This window comes from Alligator sinensis, unplaced genomic scaffold (genome assembly GCF_000455745.1).
Source record: "Alligator sinensis unplaced genomic scaffold, ASM45574v1 scaffold597_1, whole genome shotgun sequence".
Taxonomy (NCBI): Eukaryota; Metazoa; Chordata; order Crocodylia; family Alligatoridae; genus Alligator; species Alligator sinensis.
Genome location: NW_005842074.1, coordinates 1,801,866 through 1,819,626, shown reverse-complemented (window position 1 = coordinate 1,819,626; position 17,761 = coordinate 1,801,866). Strand labels below are relative to the sequence as shown.

General features: G+C 41.4%; 1 protein-coding gene and 1 long non-coding RNA gene across 12 annotated transcripts in view; one reads left to right on the top strand and one right to left on the bottom strand.

Annotated features, from left to right (window-relative positions):
- Positions 1-17,761, bottom strand: part of PTPRM (protein tyrosine phosphatase, receptor type M) — a 734,228-nt gene that overhangs the window by 24,440 nt on the left and 692,027 nt on the right. Inside the window, exons 27-30 of the mRNA XM_014519979.2 lie at positions 6,119-6,235; positions 3,331-3,485; positions 1,553-1,688; positions 271-420 (exon numbers count right to left, since the gene is read on the bottom strand). Of these exons, the coding sequence (XP_014375465.1) occupies positions 271-420; positions 1,553-1,688; positions 3,331-3,485; positions 6,119-6,235 (558 nt within the window). The remainder of the gene's footprint in view (positions 1-270; positions 421-1,552; positions 1,689-3,330; positions 3,486-6,118; positions 6,236-17,761) is intronic.
- LOC112550293 overlaps positions 9,630-17,761 on the top strand; it is an 83,694-nt gene continuing 75,562 nt past the window's right edge. For 6 of the 11 annotated variants that reach the window (XR_003094048.1, XR_003094054.1, XR_003094051.1 and 3 more), the window contains exons 1-2: positions 9,630-9,706; positions 14,720-14,813. This is a non-coding gene — a long non-coding RNA (uncharacterized LOC112550293). Of the gene's footprint in view, positions 9,707-10,011; positions 10,097-10,140; positions 10,271-13,469; positions 13,582-14,719; positions 14,814-17,761 lie in introns of those variants that run through there. The other 5 variants (XR_003094049.1, XR_003094047.1, XR_003094052.1 and 2 more) reach the window with 5 other exon arrangements.

Sequence of the window (17,761 nt, the reverse complement as noted above, 5' to 3'; positions counted from 1 at the left end):
TGGAGAAAGAACAACAAAGGGAAACCACACAGTATTTCTCCTTCTGTTGGTGAGGAATAAGAGAATATTACAATCACTTTTATTGTCTGGATTTATTATTCCACATATTTCAATGGAAATTTGACACTGCATTGCTTTGTTCTGTTGTATTTTTCCTCACAGACCTGATCCAAAACCTTCTGAAATCAATGGAGGTTCTATATTGGCTTCAACAGACGTTGGGCCAGGCATCACACTGTACGAATCCATGTTATACTACTCACAACTTACCCTAAATTCTTCTTTGATCTGGCTTGAGTTAGTCTGAGGATCAAGTTTATTCATTTCATAGTACACAGACCTAACTTGAGAAGCTGGGATAGATGTATCTCCACAAAGGCAGGCTTCCAGTATTGCATCATGGATAAATACATACTGCTCCTGGTCAAGTAATTAAAAGAAACACTGGCTTAGACAAACCACACTATTAATGCCCAAGTAAATAAGAATTATCTAAAAGGGTCAGATTCAATGCCCACTGAAAGTCAGTGGGTGCATCTACATATGCAATTAGCATGTAGCAATAAACTCCGGTGTGAACTCATGACCACAGCATCTTCATGTGTGCCTGGGACTGCATCATGTTGAGCTGGGGCAAAGCAGCCCCAGCTGGCAGGGGGTCAGACGGGTCAGCCTGCCAGCCAAGGAATGCTCTGACCTGGCTCAATGTGCTGCAGAGGGGCTGGCTGGGGCGCGAGGGTGTTAAAGTGTAGGACTAGGCACCAGGAAGCCCCTGCACTGTAGCACTCTTGTGACTCAGCTAGCTCCATCACCATCTACACATGCATTTCATCATATGTAACTACTCTGTTATAGGATAGTACTTGTGTCAGGCAGTACTATCCTACAACAGAATTAATTAGCTTACTGCGGCCTAATGGCACAGCACGTATAGACAGTGACACTTTACTACGGAGCTAATTAGTCAGCTCTGCAGTAAAGTGTCTCATGTAGACATGCCTAGTGTGACCAGTTTACCGTGAGTTTGGTGAATATTTGATAAGGCTTCAAGGTGGCAAAAGTAGTTTAAGAAACATACTGCTCTATAAAGAGAAAAGTGTGGAAAGGTGGGTCAATGATAACAATAAACAAACCAGCTAGTAACCTGTATACAATAAAACATAGCTTTTATAACTGTGTTAATTTGCATTTTTCTTTTTTGCATAAATGCATATGTACTTTCATGCAAATGAAACTTGGAAGTGACATGTCCCAGAGTACTGTTTGGTTCTGAATAAGTAATATAGCTTTTAATGACAATTATCATCCCCCAAATCAGCAACATTTATGCAACACCTCTATGTATGTTTACAGGCAAGGTTTGGCTTTTTTGTTCACTTTACCACATCACATTATTTTCCCTGTGTTCTGGCAGGTTGCATATGATATAAAGGGCTGACCTTATTTTGTTTTGTGTTTGAACAGTGTCTAGGACAATCGAATTTTGGTCTGTGGGCTATAATAATACTTCCACTGTAAATTACATGATAATATCAATTAAGGATGATAATACCTCAGTTTGCACCATGTTAACTCTTCTAGATCGAAGCTCCCTGACACAGTTGTATATGTCTACAACACCTTCTCTCTCTGCCATATCTAGCATGATGTCAATGACAATAAAACATCCAGTTCTTCCAGCACCGGCGCTAAAATTAAGAACAGAGACAGCACTTAATGAGTTCTTAAAAAATGTCAAGTATTGAGCTCAATCCTGGAGGTATTCCCTGAGCAGGTGATGTAACAAAGGGCCAGCCCCAGGAGTGACCGTGATACCCCCTGGTAGCCACTCAGCCCCTTTCTTGCCCTATTCTTTGAGCATCCTCTCCTTCTACTTGTGTGCCATGCCTTATAAAACAGAGGCTGCCCCAGGAATCCCTGAGCAAGATCTCGTTTGCTCATGGGCTATGTCTAATTGCTCACCACCTTAAGGACAATTTCATGGCCTCCTCATCTTCCCTTTTTGCTATGCTCAAGGCTCCCAGATGTCACCTGTTTCCCTTGTTGGGATCTTGGCTCACTTGGCCTCCGTCACTTCTCTTTTGCTAGGTCACTTAGCTCAGATCCACTGTGTTGGATACAGCTTCTGGATGCCAGCTCTGTCTCCGCCCTTCTGGGTTGCTTGGCCCCTTCTCTGCATTTCTCTAAGCTGCCAGGTCCCTAGCCCACGGGGCCCTTCCCTTCTGTGCACAGGGTCTCCTGGTCCTGGTTATGCCTTTTTTGGTGTTGGACCCACTGGCCCTGGCTCTCTCCTTTAAATGTGCAGAGCCCACTTGCCCTGGCTCTGCCCCTTTGGGCACTGGACCACCCCCCACAGTCCTGCCTGGCCTCTGCCTGTATCAGGCTTCAGCTCCCCTTTCAGACTGCCTCTGGGCTTTAGCCTGTCCCCCAGGCCTGAGCCTACGGTGTCCTGAACCAAAGCCCTTAGGAAGGCTCAAAATGCAGGTGTGCCCCTGGCACCCAGCTGCGGGACAGCCTGCAAAGTGCCCCTCTGGTGCCCTGCCATAGTCTTTTCCCACTCCCTTTTCAGCTGTGTCCAAACCACCAGTTGAAACTGTCACCACTGAGTAAACCCACTGGCTAACACAAACCAAACACCCTCTGGGTCCAAACATAAAACAATGGTTACCACCTATATAACAAGGTTTACCTGTACCCCAGGTAATATTTCCCTATAGGGAAGCAGCATTATGCTTGCCTTCTTCAAGACAGCACTGGTGCCAGCTGGAAACCACCCTGCATTCCCCCTGCTCTGCAGATCTTGCCTTGGAAGTCTCCTGGGACAGACTGACTGTGTAGGCTCAGGCCCTGAGCCCCTGCCCACTTCTGGTTAGGTGACTCAGCAGCCATCACAGGTGTGTTTGTTCTGACCCTACGGCCCTGCCTGCCCTTGTGGCTGCTTAGCTGCTGTTTGCAGCTCTTAGCCCCCAAGCAACTTGCCTGTCTGTCCCTTATACCTGTTACTGCTGGCTTTTGGCTACAACTCAGCCCACAGGGACCTAGTTCCTTAGTGGCTAGCCTTCCTTGAACCAGCTCACCCTGCTGCAATTTCCTTTCAAGAAACAGGAGCCTTCTGGCTCCCTGTGACAGATGCCTAGTGAAATCAAGAAGAGTTATGAACAACGGAGTGCAGTTTAAGTTTTGCAATTTTTATTTATGTTAGTTAGTACCTTATTACATTAGTACCTCCACTGGCTTCAGCTACTTGTGGAGTACACAATGTAAGAGTGACAAAACGAGGGTGAGAGTCTTGGGTAGAAACCCAAGAGAAGACATTTCCACTCTGCTTACCTGCAGTGTACAACCAATGGGCCAGCATTAGGTGGGCTCTTGGATTTGACCTGTCGTACAAATCCCAAAAGTCCCGTGGCATGGTATGGTACGCCATGGTCTGGCCAGCCTGTGAAGTGAAACTGTCTGATTTCTCGGATCTCATGAGCACCTCTCTGTCCATATTCAAGTAAAAGAGAAGAATAAAAAGATCAGAATAAATAAGAATTTGAAAAAGTTTCATTTGAAAGTGAGTTTCAGATTTGGGGCTTTTCTTTAAAAAAAGTCTACTGTCAATCTTTTAAAGGCAAGGCAATGTGCAGATTTTTAACTGGAGTCAGAATAAAATAGACTGATTTTATAGTAACATGTCTAAGCAATTTTAAAAATATTCAAAAAACAAAAAACAAGCCCTAAGGGGAGACAACCAAAACTGCACAGTGGATCACTGGTAAAGATCTATGGGAAGAAATCACAGGTGAAATAGTGAATCCATTGAATACAATGGAACTTGTGCCACTGATTTTGTTAGAGCCAGGATTTCACCACAGATTCTCCCAGTTCTTGTGTGTCTCATTTTTCATTCCCAAGAGGGAAAAAAACCCTGAAAAAAATGGCGTGTTGTTAAAGAATTAGGCCTTAATCCTAGAAAAACTTATGTAGCTGCTTAACATTACACAAGTGGCCCTACTGGCTAGTTGTCTCTAGAGATCTATTCATATGCACGAAGTGTTTCCATTATCAGGGCTTATATCTCTTAAAGTTTTATGCTAGTCAAAAATAGAATTCTGACCTTTACACCTTAAAATTCACTAAACCATCATTTTTTTTCTTAAAAAAATACATCAAACAAGTCCCTCCCTAACAAATAAACTTCTAAGTTTTCTTTTAGGAGCATATAAGAAAATGACCTACAGAAGGAAGTGGGTGACAGACATTTTATCCAATTTAAATTCAGAAGCATTATGGGGGAAGAGATGTAGTGTTGGCCCTTCAGTTCTTTAAAGAAAAGTTAGAAGGAAATAAAAGAAGAAAAAGCAAATGTATTCTACCAACACTGCACAGAAGCTGCTTTTATCAGCTTACTGAAAAGTGAGGTACTGTTATATAAGCAGTGCCTAAATGAAGTCTTTTTGGATGGAGGGAATTTTTAGAAATAAAATATTTAAGGTCTTTTATCACTGTGTTTTAATGTGCTTATTCATGAGTGTTTGGTAATGAATAACTGTACAATCCTCTGTGTCCTTTTTTCCAGTCCTGGCTAAGAAGTGAAAAGCTAACATCAAAGCATGAGCTTAGAAGTCAAAGAATAGAAATCACCCAATAGCTCATCTTCTTCAAAGTCTAACCAACTCTTCTCATCTGTTTACTAAAAGTGTCTAAATAGTAGCAGACAACAGGCTGGAATGAATTGCAGAAAATATATATAATATATATTGTTACTGCAGTCAGGTCACAGTACTCATTCATATTTTACTATTAGTTTGAAAACTGCTTCATTTTCATGAGCATGCTATTTCATGCATTGCAAGAACACAGACAAGCTCCATTAAGATAAAATAGGAACAGATGATTCAGTAACTTGATGCAAACACTTTTAAATATATTGCTTAAAGAAAAAGGAACCCATGGCCCAGTAGGATACTTGGCTGAACAGGGCCCAAGTCATGTCATATTTGATATATACTCAAGAGAAACTTCTTATTCGTTAGTATTATAAGATGGCTATGGATATCCATATACAGAGTTGACTTTTAAGTTCTCATTTCTGCAGCTGGATACAGGTAGCTGCAAGAGTCCCCATGCATGGATTTAAGTGCAGAACTAGTGATAAAGTTATATGCTGTTCAGGGAAAGGATCATGTTCTACTACCTCTTTGGAAAGCATCTGGCAGATTTCAAATATTATCGCTGTTGCAAGAAATAATAAGAATACATGTTGGTTCCAGTTAAGTCAAAGGGAATTTTTCAGTTGATTTAATTGAAAATCCACTTATAGTGAAGTTGAATGAAAATTATTTCACTGTACTCCTAAGCATCTCACTCTTCATTCTTCAACTTATATAGGTACTAATAAAGCTGACAAGTAAAAATCTATCACAAATATATGTTAAATGTCAGCATTCAACCATGATACTTTTTTTCTACTTCCAGTATATACTCTGAAGTGTTCATGGAATCTCTCCAGCCTGGGAAGCTCTTTGGGAGAGCCACTTGGTCTAAATACCTGTCTGTTAAGTATCAACCACACAAATGGCATAATTCTATGGCAATATAATATGGCAATCACAATGCTGCTTGTAAAAGACCTTCCTGCTTCAAATGAAGTTGTTTAATGAAAAAATTACTTCCCTATAAAAGAGTTCTATTGTAGGCTTAGACAGATTATACTGACAGATCACAGTATTTATAACCAGGAAGAATAATGGTACACATGGACACAGACACAGACTCGATTGTGGTGGCCAGAAGATGAGAAAACAACATCAATGCTCCTTTTAGCTAATGGGTGGGGCAGCACCCTCTCTTGCTTCAGTCCCTCACGGAAATGGAGTGTCTCTTTCCAATTCAAGACTGGGCCAAGGGAGGTTGGGGGAAGGACAGAAAAGGATCTGAAATTCAAGAAAAAGGAAAACTTGACCATAAGGGGGCACTGGAGGACTGCCCAAAAAGTACTTTGCTGTGGATAATGGGCTGTTCCTAAGTCAAGGAAATCTAGGTGCTTTTCCACGTTGACACAAAGGGGCACATATTAACCTCCCATGTAGAGGTACCATCACATTTAGAAAGCTGGAATTTGAAAACTTACCTTTTCTACTGCAAATGTCCGAATCACATATTCAGCCAGAAGCTCTGTTTCTATTAGAGTAACTTTAATATCTTTATATATCTCCGTGTCATCTGGCCAGTATTTGCAGCATTTGACCTTTTAGAAATACAAAATAAATTAAGGTCCCTATTTTTCATCAGATTTATACTGAATCTGTTCTATATCTTTTGTAGTGATTTATGGCATAAAATTCAACCACACATAAGACAGTCAAGTTGTTAATACAAGAAAATTGTCTAGGCACCATCCTTTCACCCTGCCCTCCCCCTCCAAGACAGTTGCTGAGTTTTAGGCAGGGCAGCATTCAATGAAGTAAGGAACATTTGTATGTAGCATGAAGGGTGTTTACACTGAGCATAGCTCAGTTACAATAACCATTTGTTTCCTGTTCACTCTGAGTCGAGCAGTATCCAGAGGGAAATGCTATAAAGGAAGCTTGAATATATTCAGGTTTCTCTGCATCTTTATTTTTTTCATCTGAAGTTGTTTAAAAAATAACTTCTTGCCTTCTATCATGCAAATTTATACTTCACAGGGTACAGAGGAGGGGGAGACAATTTTGTCTAACGTTAGAAAAGCAAAACATGTAGTTTCCCTACTTAGATTGAACTTCTCAAAAGAACTGAGGAGAGGAAGGACAGTCATATGGCTGAAGCCCAGGAGTAAGAGTCAGGAGACAGATTTTATTTCTGGCTCTAGCACTGACTCCCTAGAAAACAACTGACAACTACTGACTCCTGTGGGCTTTGCACTTACTTATTGGGAAATTCATCCTTGTGCTGGAAGAGAGGAGGTGTTCTCTGTGAAATTGGCACAGGAGTTGCTGTGGGTTGGTGTTAACTAATTACATATTAGTTGGGTTCTATTATGAGCAGGAATCTTGACCTTCAGACTGAACGGATTAACAGAATCAGAAAAGCAGCTAAGAATTTGGGGCTATTACAGAAATGTGTATGGAAAAATAGCAAATTATCGACTAAGGTGAAGATGCAAATCTATGAGGCTTGTGTGCTGTCGGCCTTGCTTTATGGTTCAGAAACAGGGACTATGTATGCTAGGAACATCAAAAATTTGAACAGCTTCCACATGAAATGCCAGCAAAAGATCCTGAAAATAAAGTGGCAAGACAAAATACCAAACACAGAGGTGCTGGAGCGTGCAGGACTGACACACTTGGAAACGCTATCAAGAGGAGGAGGTTGTGATGGCTCAGCCATGGCAGGGGAATGGAAGGAGACCAAATCCCCAAGAATATTTTGTCCAGCAAGATTCAAGGTGGCTCTAGAAAGCATGGCTGCCCTTTATGGTGGTACCACAATGCATGTAAAAATGATACGAAGTCATTCAACATCATTGTAAAAAGCTGGGATCCAGTCCAATCTGGAGGGAACATTTGGCACTGGGTGTAGCTCAACATGTAGCTTTGATCAATAGGATGGAAGCAGAGCAAGAAAGAAGAAAGTAGTGTGTTTTGTAAACTTGGACTCCAACTCAGACAAAGTATGGATCTGGGAAACTTGTAACAAGCTGTGTCACTCTCAAATTGGGTTTGTCAGCCACAAGCGGATTCATCAGTCACTTTGACTAGACCTCTTATGCGTACACGATGATCCACAGGATCCAATTGTCTATCATTAGTTATATATATATAACTATAGTTATATAAATTCTGTTCTATTCAGGTGGTTGCAGACCTTTATTACCACTGCATATGGGTAACTTTCAGAAGTGTATGTGAGAGGACCAGCATGTGCTATGCATTTATTACATGGAATATTTCCCTCTTTTTTTCTCTCTTTATCCATGTCCCCTTAATTTCAAGGCAAATTAAGCATTAATTTGTTAATACAAGTGTATGGTTATGCTTAATTACACACTGATTGGTTATATACAAAAATAACTGCAAATTTTACCATGAAAATTAATAACAAAAATATAATAATATGTTTAAAATACTTCACAATTGAGAAATATATTTAAGTATCTCAAGCAAGCAGTGAGCTCTACATATTTAAAACATTAAAGTGAGTTAAATGCAATTCATTCATGCAATTCTCTTCTGTCTATAATATATTTTTTTAACAAAATTCTGTCTGGAAAAATTTCCAAAAGTCTTACAGTCAGGAGAATGGAAATCATATGAAACTTGTTGAAGGCTCATTGTCTTATTTATTTATCTGTATTGTTTGAATATCCAAGCCACTGGTTTTGTTCAAATCCCTGACTCAAGCAAATTGAACCATTATATCTGCTCTTGGGAAATGATTTGAAATGGCTTTTTCTCACATGGTGAATATGCTTTCCTATGTCCAGTGCAGAGTAAACAACATTTCATGTTGTCCCCAGAATGCTAAAGCTTTCTACAACCTGGTTTCTGACCTTAATTTCTTCTTCCTGCCTGTTGCTCTAGCCTTTCCATAGGTGGAATCTGATACTCACAAACATGGCCAAGGCACGTATGAAAGAGGAAACAGCTGCGGCAGTGGTCCTAGTCACAACACAACTATTGAGTATCATATGTTCTGTTTCTAACTTTAGCTCAGTTCCTTTCAGACGGGTGCCTGCCATCCTCAAAACAGCTCAGTTTAGTAAAATAAACAATTAAAAAAATAGGCACAACTAAGCTGCCTGGCATGCTTCTAACTTGGGAAGTCTAGGCAGCTGGGATTATGATTAATGACCAGAGACATTTAGAAATGCTTATTTCAAGAAGTGCAGTTTCTTTTTCTTTTGCCCCAGTAGCTGGATTTTCTTCCCCTTTTAGTTCTCATTAACATGGCCCAGTGGAATAGCGGGGTACGACTGTGGGCTTCTGCAAAATACATTATATATATCTGTGCCCTAAGTAGTTTTGCTCTGTAAGGGCTCTTTGAATCTCTGCTCAGAGATAATTTTGGATATGGGCAGATTGGGACCAGTGTTAATGGATTCATGACAACATAATTCCTTGCCAATTCTCTGGAGGGGAATGAAGGATGTATCAACTGTGGGAACTGTGCCAATGTTAGATGCAGTTCTAGCCTGAGACTGGCTCTGCTGAGTGGGAGAAAATAATAAAACACGTGTTTTAATTTTTAAAAATTATTTTATTCTTTTGGCTCCAATCCTACAACACTTGATGCACGTGCTAAACTTTATTTATGTGACCTCACTAGTTTTCTCATGTGCCAAAAAATAAGGGAAATCTGTAAGGACTGATTCTCATTCATAATAAAACCCTGAACGTGAGTATAAAGAAATTTTAAAATAGATATAAATAGCATAATGAGAAGCAGTCCCATGAATGTTTGCTGGATTGAAGCCTTTACAATTTCAGTGAAATAAGATAAGAGTTTAGATATCCATAAGAAATACTGCTAGTAAAAAAGGCAAAAATATGGGTGTCAAAAATTTTACCCGATGTTTTGGTTGTAGCTGTGTTGGTCTAAGGACAGAGGCAGGCAAGGTTATTTGAGTAGATGTGATATCTTTTATTAGACCAACTAAGTAGTTGGAAAAAAGTTCTTAGCAAGCTTTCGGACGCAGTCACCCTTCTTCAGGCATAGGGTGCCTCTGCTGTTCAATTAGGTAAAAAACTTTTACCTGACTTTTTAGCTATTGTATCTGGATTTGTTTGCTCATTTTTGTATACTTTTTGGCTTATTATATGAACAAAAACCTAGAAGGTTTAGCTATATAATACATGTATTCATACTTAGACTAAATATGAAATCTATGATGATTGGTTTGTGCATAGTAAAATAATGGCTGCATAATAGTTAATAGCTACAAGGCAGAAAATGGTTTTTGGTGCTCATGGGAGTAAAACAACAATTGAGAGGTAGTTTGGAAATACCCTACATTTGTATCTGATTGCATAACAAAACATTCAGATTTACACCCCAGGAACAAGTAGAAGTGTCATTGGGAAGGACATCTTGAAAACTCTCTGGGTACATACAACGTATTCCTCACAAGGTATGTTTGCTTACTCTTTACATATACATTTGCTTTACTGAGAACTTGAGGAGCATGGTAGCAGATGACCCCAACTCATACCCCAAAGACAGGGAAATCGGGTAAAAGGATAACAAGGGTAGCAAGTTGTGCTTAATACTTGTTAAAAGGGCAAACAAAACAGGAAGCAGAAAAGTGAGTATGATATTGCATATGCTTGTTTATTCTGAAGCAGTGGATTTGGCCACTGAAAGCAAGTAAAGCAACTAACTATTTTGGTGGTTCAGAGTGGAAACACTGAAAAGCTGATATGTAAAATGGTTATAACTAACATATACAGCTAGTACAGAGTAGTTTCAGTAACACTGATTATTTAGAGTTCCTAATTTGCTTTACTTATAAAATCAAATCCTAACAAGCGGTTATGCTGCCTGTGCACTGCCTAACTGATCATTAATGGAAAGAGTTGTATAAATTATTATTTAAGAGTAATTTGAACTAAGTAAAGATGATAAAATGGGGATGTTGAGATATTTATTTATCTCAAATTGTAGATATTTTTAGCTCTGAACAGCTTAATTTAGGTACTGTAGGTTACAGCAGGGAACAAAGAACCAAGGGCTGAGTCTAGGGGATGTAGACAATATGGTCCATTAATTTTAAGGCTAAATTTGTGTCTAACCCCTCAAGGCTTCTCTGCAGATCTCTACCAAATTTTCTGAGTTATATGCCTTGTACTGGCATATTTTCACCATGGATTCTTTTGGGACTACCCAGGTTCTATTCACACAGTGGTTGACCAGTCCCTGCAGTTTGCCTAGGGCAAGGACTTGGGGCTGAAAGCTGTCTCCAAACTCTGCTCCGCTCTAGGTCTAGATATGGCTAATGCCATAGGCGACTGGTAGGTGGTGCACAGGGTTGCACGTGCCCCCCCGATGGGGCCTGTGCCTGCCCGATGGCCGACACTGATACTGTCGGTAGGGCTGGTGCCCCCCCTGACAAGGCTGTGGCTGTCAGCTGCTTCTGCAGGTGCCCCCCCAGATTTAGGAGGCACCAGTCACTCATGGCTAATGCCGCTCTCAAAGTAGCAGTGCTATTATCTGTAAGATACACTATAACCCAGTACCTGTCCTAGGTAGCTTCTGCCAATGGGTTGCTCTCGCTGGGTAGTTGCTCTTGCTTGGCCCCTGGACATAGGTAGACTGGCAATACATCAGCTGCTTTTCCCTCAGGGGAGTGAATTTGTCTTTTAGAACAAGTGTTTAACATTTAGCATCCAATAGACTTATTTCCAACATAAATGAAATCTACCAGGTACTATGATGCACTGTACTGCTTTGTGCTCTGGCTCTGCCATAATCTGCCCACAAAATAGGGCTAAAGCTAAGTCAGCCTTGAGTTGATTATAGGGGATTCACATGCCATATACTTTTTCTATATTGTTAGTGTAGCAGAAAAAAGATCTGTGTGGCTGGAACACTTCTGTTTTATTGCATGTTATGGGGAGATTTTTTACTCAAAATGGCTGTTAAAAGCTGCTACAGTACAGCTAGATTATTCCCCCTAGCACCGGTCATGGACAGGTCATGCACAAAGCAGCATCATAACGAAGGATGCCCCAGTGGAAAGAGGAAAAACGGTTTAGCTGGGACTTGTGAGAGCTGGGTTCAATTACCCGCCCCACTGCACATTTTTCTGTGCTACTCAGGCCAAGCCCATTACTGAAATTGGATAAAATATGGTCACATGACCACAGCGCTATCTCTGGGCTAACCAGTGCTACCTGTCAGCTAATGTGGCTGCACTATGTTTAATTGCAGAGCTAATGTAGATGGAGCTACTTTGAGGTTTCTCTTCATGATGTTGCTTTGTGTGGTACAGACATACTGATGTTCCTCGTCATCTGTAAAATGGAGCTGAGAGCACTATTAGGAGGCTGGGAGGTTAAATACATTAAAAACTGTGAGGTGTGAAGATACTATTGTGACCATGTCAGTCAGCAGTTTTCAGCCTTTTTAGACTGAAGGCACCACTCAATAGACTCAAGGTACCCCATTTCAAAAGCTAACATTTATTACAGGTGCAGAGAGACCAGCCAGAGAGGTGTAGGGGAATGGCCAGGTAGTGAGAGGTAGGAAACTGCACTTATTTGCTTATTTCCTCACACCTGGTGGCATCCTTCAAAGGATTTCATGGTACCCTGGTTGAGAATCACTGATCTTGGTAGCTAAGGCAGGAAGTACCAAGATGAGCTTCAAGCCATTTTCCAAAGCACCTTTTCACACGTTCACTGTGCAAGGAGGTTGTATTCAAATATCTTGCCCCCACACCTTCAAATTTATCCATATATTTTTGTATCCTTAAACAACTTATGTTTACTACTCAAAATGAATTATTTTAATTATATTAGTAAGAATTAAGGTAGTGACCTTGATTGATTGTTTTCTAGAACATCCATTCTTGCACCAAGACATTGAAAGCTGACATCATTTTTGCTTGAACTTACACAAGACAGTGTTGTTCACAAATAGGCTTGTGACCTATTCAATGAAGTGAACATTGTTGATTTGTGGACATTTTTATTTAACTGACTAAAAACCAATCTTTCTAGTTTCTTTGAGAATAACGGCCAATTATTTCCCCTAAGGAATCCATCTCTGCTACACATGATAGAACAAGGCCAACTTGTTATTTCGAGTTATAACTTTAAGAAAGCTGAAATGTGTTTTGACTGTTAGACATATTATGTTTTTCACTCACTAGATTAACAATGGCTTTAAATGACTGGATTTTATGATTTTTTTTTGGCATTCTGTTAGAAACTGTACCTTCCATCATTTCTAACGGTAAACATTGATCTTCTGTGAACAGAGCCACAAAGTATTAATGGAAGTTATCAGAAAAAAATGTTTGTTAAATACAAATTAACTTTATGTAGGAAATGACCATATTTCCAGTTTGGTTAGGCTGGACAAGGGGAAGGAAATGGATTTAATGTAACAATTTTTTTTTCCATCTCCACATTTTGATTTCTGTCTTTCAAGGTGGAAGTTAAAATGAAGTCTGGGCCATCTTAAAAACTCCATGGCACTTCTTATAAGGAATATTAATGCCCATGCCTTAAACTAAATCCAATTTGGGTAATTATGTCTCATTATATTCACAGGCACTTTCTACTAGATAATGTATACTCCTCTCATACTAAACATTAACCCTTTTTGTGGTGTTAAACAGTTTATATGATCCACTCCAGCAGTAGCTGCATTTCAGTAATGAATGAATGGGCTCCCATAGACAGTTTACATAGGCCTTGTGTTAAGTTTTGAAAACGTTTAGCAGTAGCCTAACTTGGGAACAGGTGAGTGGGACACCCATTTTAGGTATCATTTCACAGGCGGCACCAGAATGGCAGCCCCCATGGAGCCTGTGCCAATGCCACCTCAGTGGCCTGTGTTCAGGGAGCTTTTGATTAGATGGCACCTCCACAGCATGCCCTGCGCAGTGAGGTAAGCACTTGCTCTACTCCACCCCTCCCCAAATTTTAAGTTATGCCTCCAGTGTTTTGAGGAGATTTTGCAGGTAAACTATTCTATAGATGTAATGCTATGAATGTGCTGGTTACGACTCTATAGTAGGGCTGTATTGATAAAAGGGTATACATTTCTGTTTTGCCACATCAGCATGAAATTTCATATGAGCATAGTTTTTTAGGTTCCTATTGAATTTCCCATGCTGATTCTGTTTAGTCATTGTCACACATTTTTAATGGATGTCTCCAGAACTGGGCTCTGGCTGACAATTCTCCTTGGCAGTCCAAGGCCCAGCTACAAAAAAATTGGCAAATGGGTGGATCCTGAGCAGAGCTGGTGCAATGGGGAGGTGCTTTTGTTTTGCTTTCTTAAAATTGAATGTAGGGTCTTTCTTAACCATTATTCATGTTATAACTGAAAAAGTGTGTGTTATGCATGTAATCATAAAATCAAAGAAAATTAGGGTTGGAAGGGACCTCAGGAGGTCATCTAGTCCAACCCTTTGCTCAAAGCAGGAGCATCCTCAACTAGATCATCCCAGTCAGGGCTTTGTCAAACTGGTCCTTAAAAACCTCCAAGGATGGAGATTCCACCACTTCTCTAGGTAACCCGTTCCCCTGCTTCACTACCCTCCTAGTGAGAAAGTTTTTCCTGATATCCAACCTAAACTTCCCTTGCTGCAACATGAGACCATTGCTCCTTGTTCCGTCATCTGCCACTGCTGAGAACAGTCTAGCTCCATCCTCTTTGGAACCATACTTCAGGTAGTTATTAAAAGCTGCTATTAAATCCCCTCAGTTTTCTCTTCTCCAGACTAAATAAGTCCAGTTCCCTCAGCCACTCCTCACAAGTCATGTGCCCCAGTCCCCAAACCATTTTTGTTGCCTTCCACTGGACTCTCTCTAACTTGCCCACATTGTTTCTGTCGTGGGGGACCCAAAACTGGACAGTACTCCAGATACGGCTTCACCAGTGCTGAATAGAGGGGAAGAATCACTTCCTTGGATCTGCTGGCAACACTCCTACTAGTGCAGTCCAGTAGGCTGCTAGCCTTCTTGGCAACAAGGACACACTGTTGACTCATATCCAGCTTATTGTTCACTGTAACCTCCAGGTTCTTTTCCAATGATTCTGACTGGTGGATTGATGATGGGCAAGTGCGTGCACGCAAGACTGCCTGGAGTTGACCATATGTAAAGTCTTTTCCAGTAAGTGCTAGAGTTTTTTGTTAAATCTTTTCCCACAATGGAGAATGGTTTCTTGGGTAGCTGCTGCTGAAAAAGGATTTCTTGCTAATGGTACAGGAAGGTTGATGGATAAACCTTCTGTGCCTGGCACTGAATTTTTACCTCTCTTTAGGTCCTCCCACTGTCATCTGAGCCCCCACCTTTACTTAAACACTGAAAAAAAACAGGCCATTAATATCTCTGTTATGAAACATTTAATATGCTCTATTAATTTTTGTGTACCAAACACAAATCTGTAAGAACAAGGAAATAAATAGTGAAGATCCCTAATTCATATACATTTTACTCCTCTTACTACAGGCATAAACCTTGCTACAAGCACACCTAATGCACAACTCCCAGTACAGCCCTAACTCTGCACACAGAGGGATGCCAGCTGTCCAACACTAGATTTAATTGCCATTCTGCAAACACCTGTTTACTAAACTACTGTATCTGAACCCAGCAAAACATTCATGACGGCTCCTGGTGGGAAAAATATATCTTGTAAAAGAGTGTGCCCAGAGGTGGAAGAGAGGCCACACTACTGTTACAAGGCATGGTTTCTGGTATATAGGAGGACTGTGAGAAATTTTGCCGGCTGTTTTGATTCGACACTGTTTTGACTCATTTTGAGCTCGAAACAGCAAAATCTAATTGAAATGAAGGGCTTTGAAACAGCCTCAAAACAAAATGAGGCTAGTCAAAACGTTTCGAGTTTTGAAGCAACCAGCAGTCAGGTGGTGCGAGACAGGGGAGAACGAGGGTTGTGCTCCCAGTGGCTCCGCAACCCCATGTGGCTCAGCCAGGTAGGGAGCACAGCCCTGGCTCTCCCCACCTCCCGTGGCCGGTTGTGGGAAGCCGATCACAGCACAGGGGAAGGGAACTGAGCCCAGGTTTCATTCCCCTCCCCAGCGCTGTGATCGGGCTGGGGAAAGGAAGTCAGCCCAGCTACACTGAGTTCCCCTCCCCAGTGCTAGGATCGGAACGCTGTTCCGTCAAAACCTCGAAACTCAAGTCAAAACAGAACGGTGCCGTTTCGCACAGCCCTAGTATGTAAATATGGTAAATGGTACAGCGTGCATAAAGGACTGCAGGTTAGTTTTTATTAGTTGAATTAACTATTGATTTCCTTGGTTCTGTGCATGTGTTTTGGGAATGTTCTGTTGTGTCTGCTATGCCTACTTTCCAAAACAATTTTTTGTGCAGTAATACTATCAGGACTGGCTGCTTCTCATTCTTGGTAATAATTGTGAAGCCCTAATTACTGTAATTATTGTGCTTCCTGCATGCTGTTTTATTTGTATAATTATATCTGATGTTACCTGTTTGTAAATATTTTGTGATACTGAGTGATAGAAAACATGAGTTGTAGAAGAAAATTTATATATATATATATATATATATATATATATATACACACACATATATATATTACAGTGCTTATCTCCTTGAGGGTCTGACCAAAGGGGTAGGGGAAGGGCCATCCCTGAAGGAGGTGAATCAGGGCAAATGCCCCAGGGCAGAGCAGCCATGGCAACTCTGTGCTGCTGCCAGCTTCACATCCAGCCGCTCAACACCCCTCCCACCACTGAATCCGGCTTGTCCGGCTGCTTGGCGCACCACCCCTCCCTTGCCACTAAATCCACCGCCAGCTTCCTCACATCCAGGGGCAGGACCCTGCACTGGCTGATCTGCCCCAGGCCCTGCACCCTGCTTGGATCATCTCTGGATACAGGAATAGCCAGGCAAGGACAAGCGTAAACCTGAACTTATCTGCTGATCTTGTCACACCTTGCTTATTTCCTCATATCTCACTTATTTCCTTATATCTGAAGGCACCTTTCAAATGATCTCAGGGCACTCCAGAGTGCTGCGGCATGCTGTCTGAGGATCACTGACTTAGACAGACTGTGCAATTTCCATCCTGGAAGGGGAGTTTTTAAGAGTGGGTTGGACAAAAACTTGGCTGTGGTGGTTTAGACAAAAGATTAAACTAGCTAACCTCCTGAGATCCCTTCTGGTCCTATTTTTCTGTGATTTCTTATGTAAAATGATTGACATGTCAGCTTGGATTTTGGGTGGCCAGAAAAGTCAGTCCATTGTCTGGAAATTGACGATGAAATTATGTGAAATTGCTATACAGACATAGGTAGAGCTCACAAGACCTTCATCATATAACTTTTGCAGAGGGAAGAGATGGTTTAAGCTGTGAAATTCTTTGTAGGCCTCCAAGGGCCAGAAGCAGGAGGCACTGGCCAAAATGTCAGGGCCTGATCAACATTCACTGCCTTTAGTAGGAGCCTCAAGCAGTAAGTGAAATGTGTAAGACTGGACAATGGAGATTTGCTATGTTTTCCTACCATCCATATTATTATTGTACAAACAGGCTGGTTTCCAAAAGAAAAATCCCCAGATTCAGTTGAAGAAAATGACTTGGTTCAAATTAAAGCAGTTGGTAGTTACACAGTTTATAAACCTAAAGGAAAGGCCTCTGGATGAGCACAGGGGAGTAAGAGGCCCTTTTCAGATTGTCAAGGCCTCTTCTGGCATACTTTTTTGTCTCATCGGAACATTTTTGTGAGTGTTGGCTTTACTTTATATCAGGGGTGGGTAATACAAAATACAGCCTATGGGTCAGAGCCAGCCCACAGAAGGGCTTTATTTAGCCCGCGGCAGGTCCCTTGGTCCCACCTGGCCCATGGCATGTCCTGCAGTGGGTGGGGCTGTGCACTGTTGGTGGTGGTGCGGTACCCTCTGGGCTGTTGTGGGGTGGGAGCAGGTGGGGGGGGAACATGCAGGGGGCTCCCATGCACACTCCACTATACTTACAACCCCTCCCCAGCAAACCCCACAACCACACTCTCCCCCCACAATTACACACCCCACAAACACCGCACCCACCCATACCCTCCCCCACACACTCAACA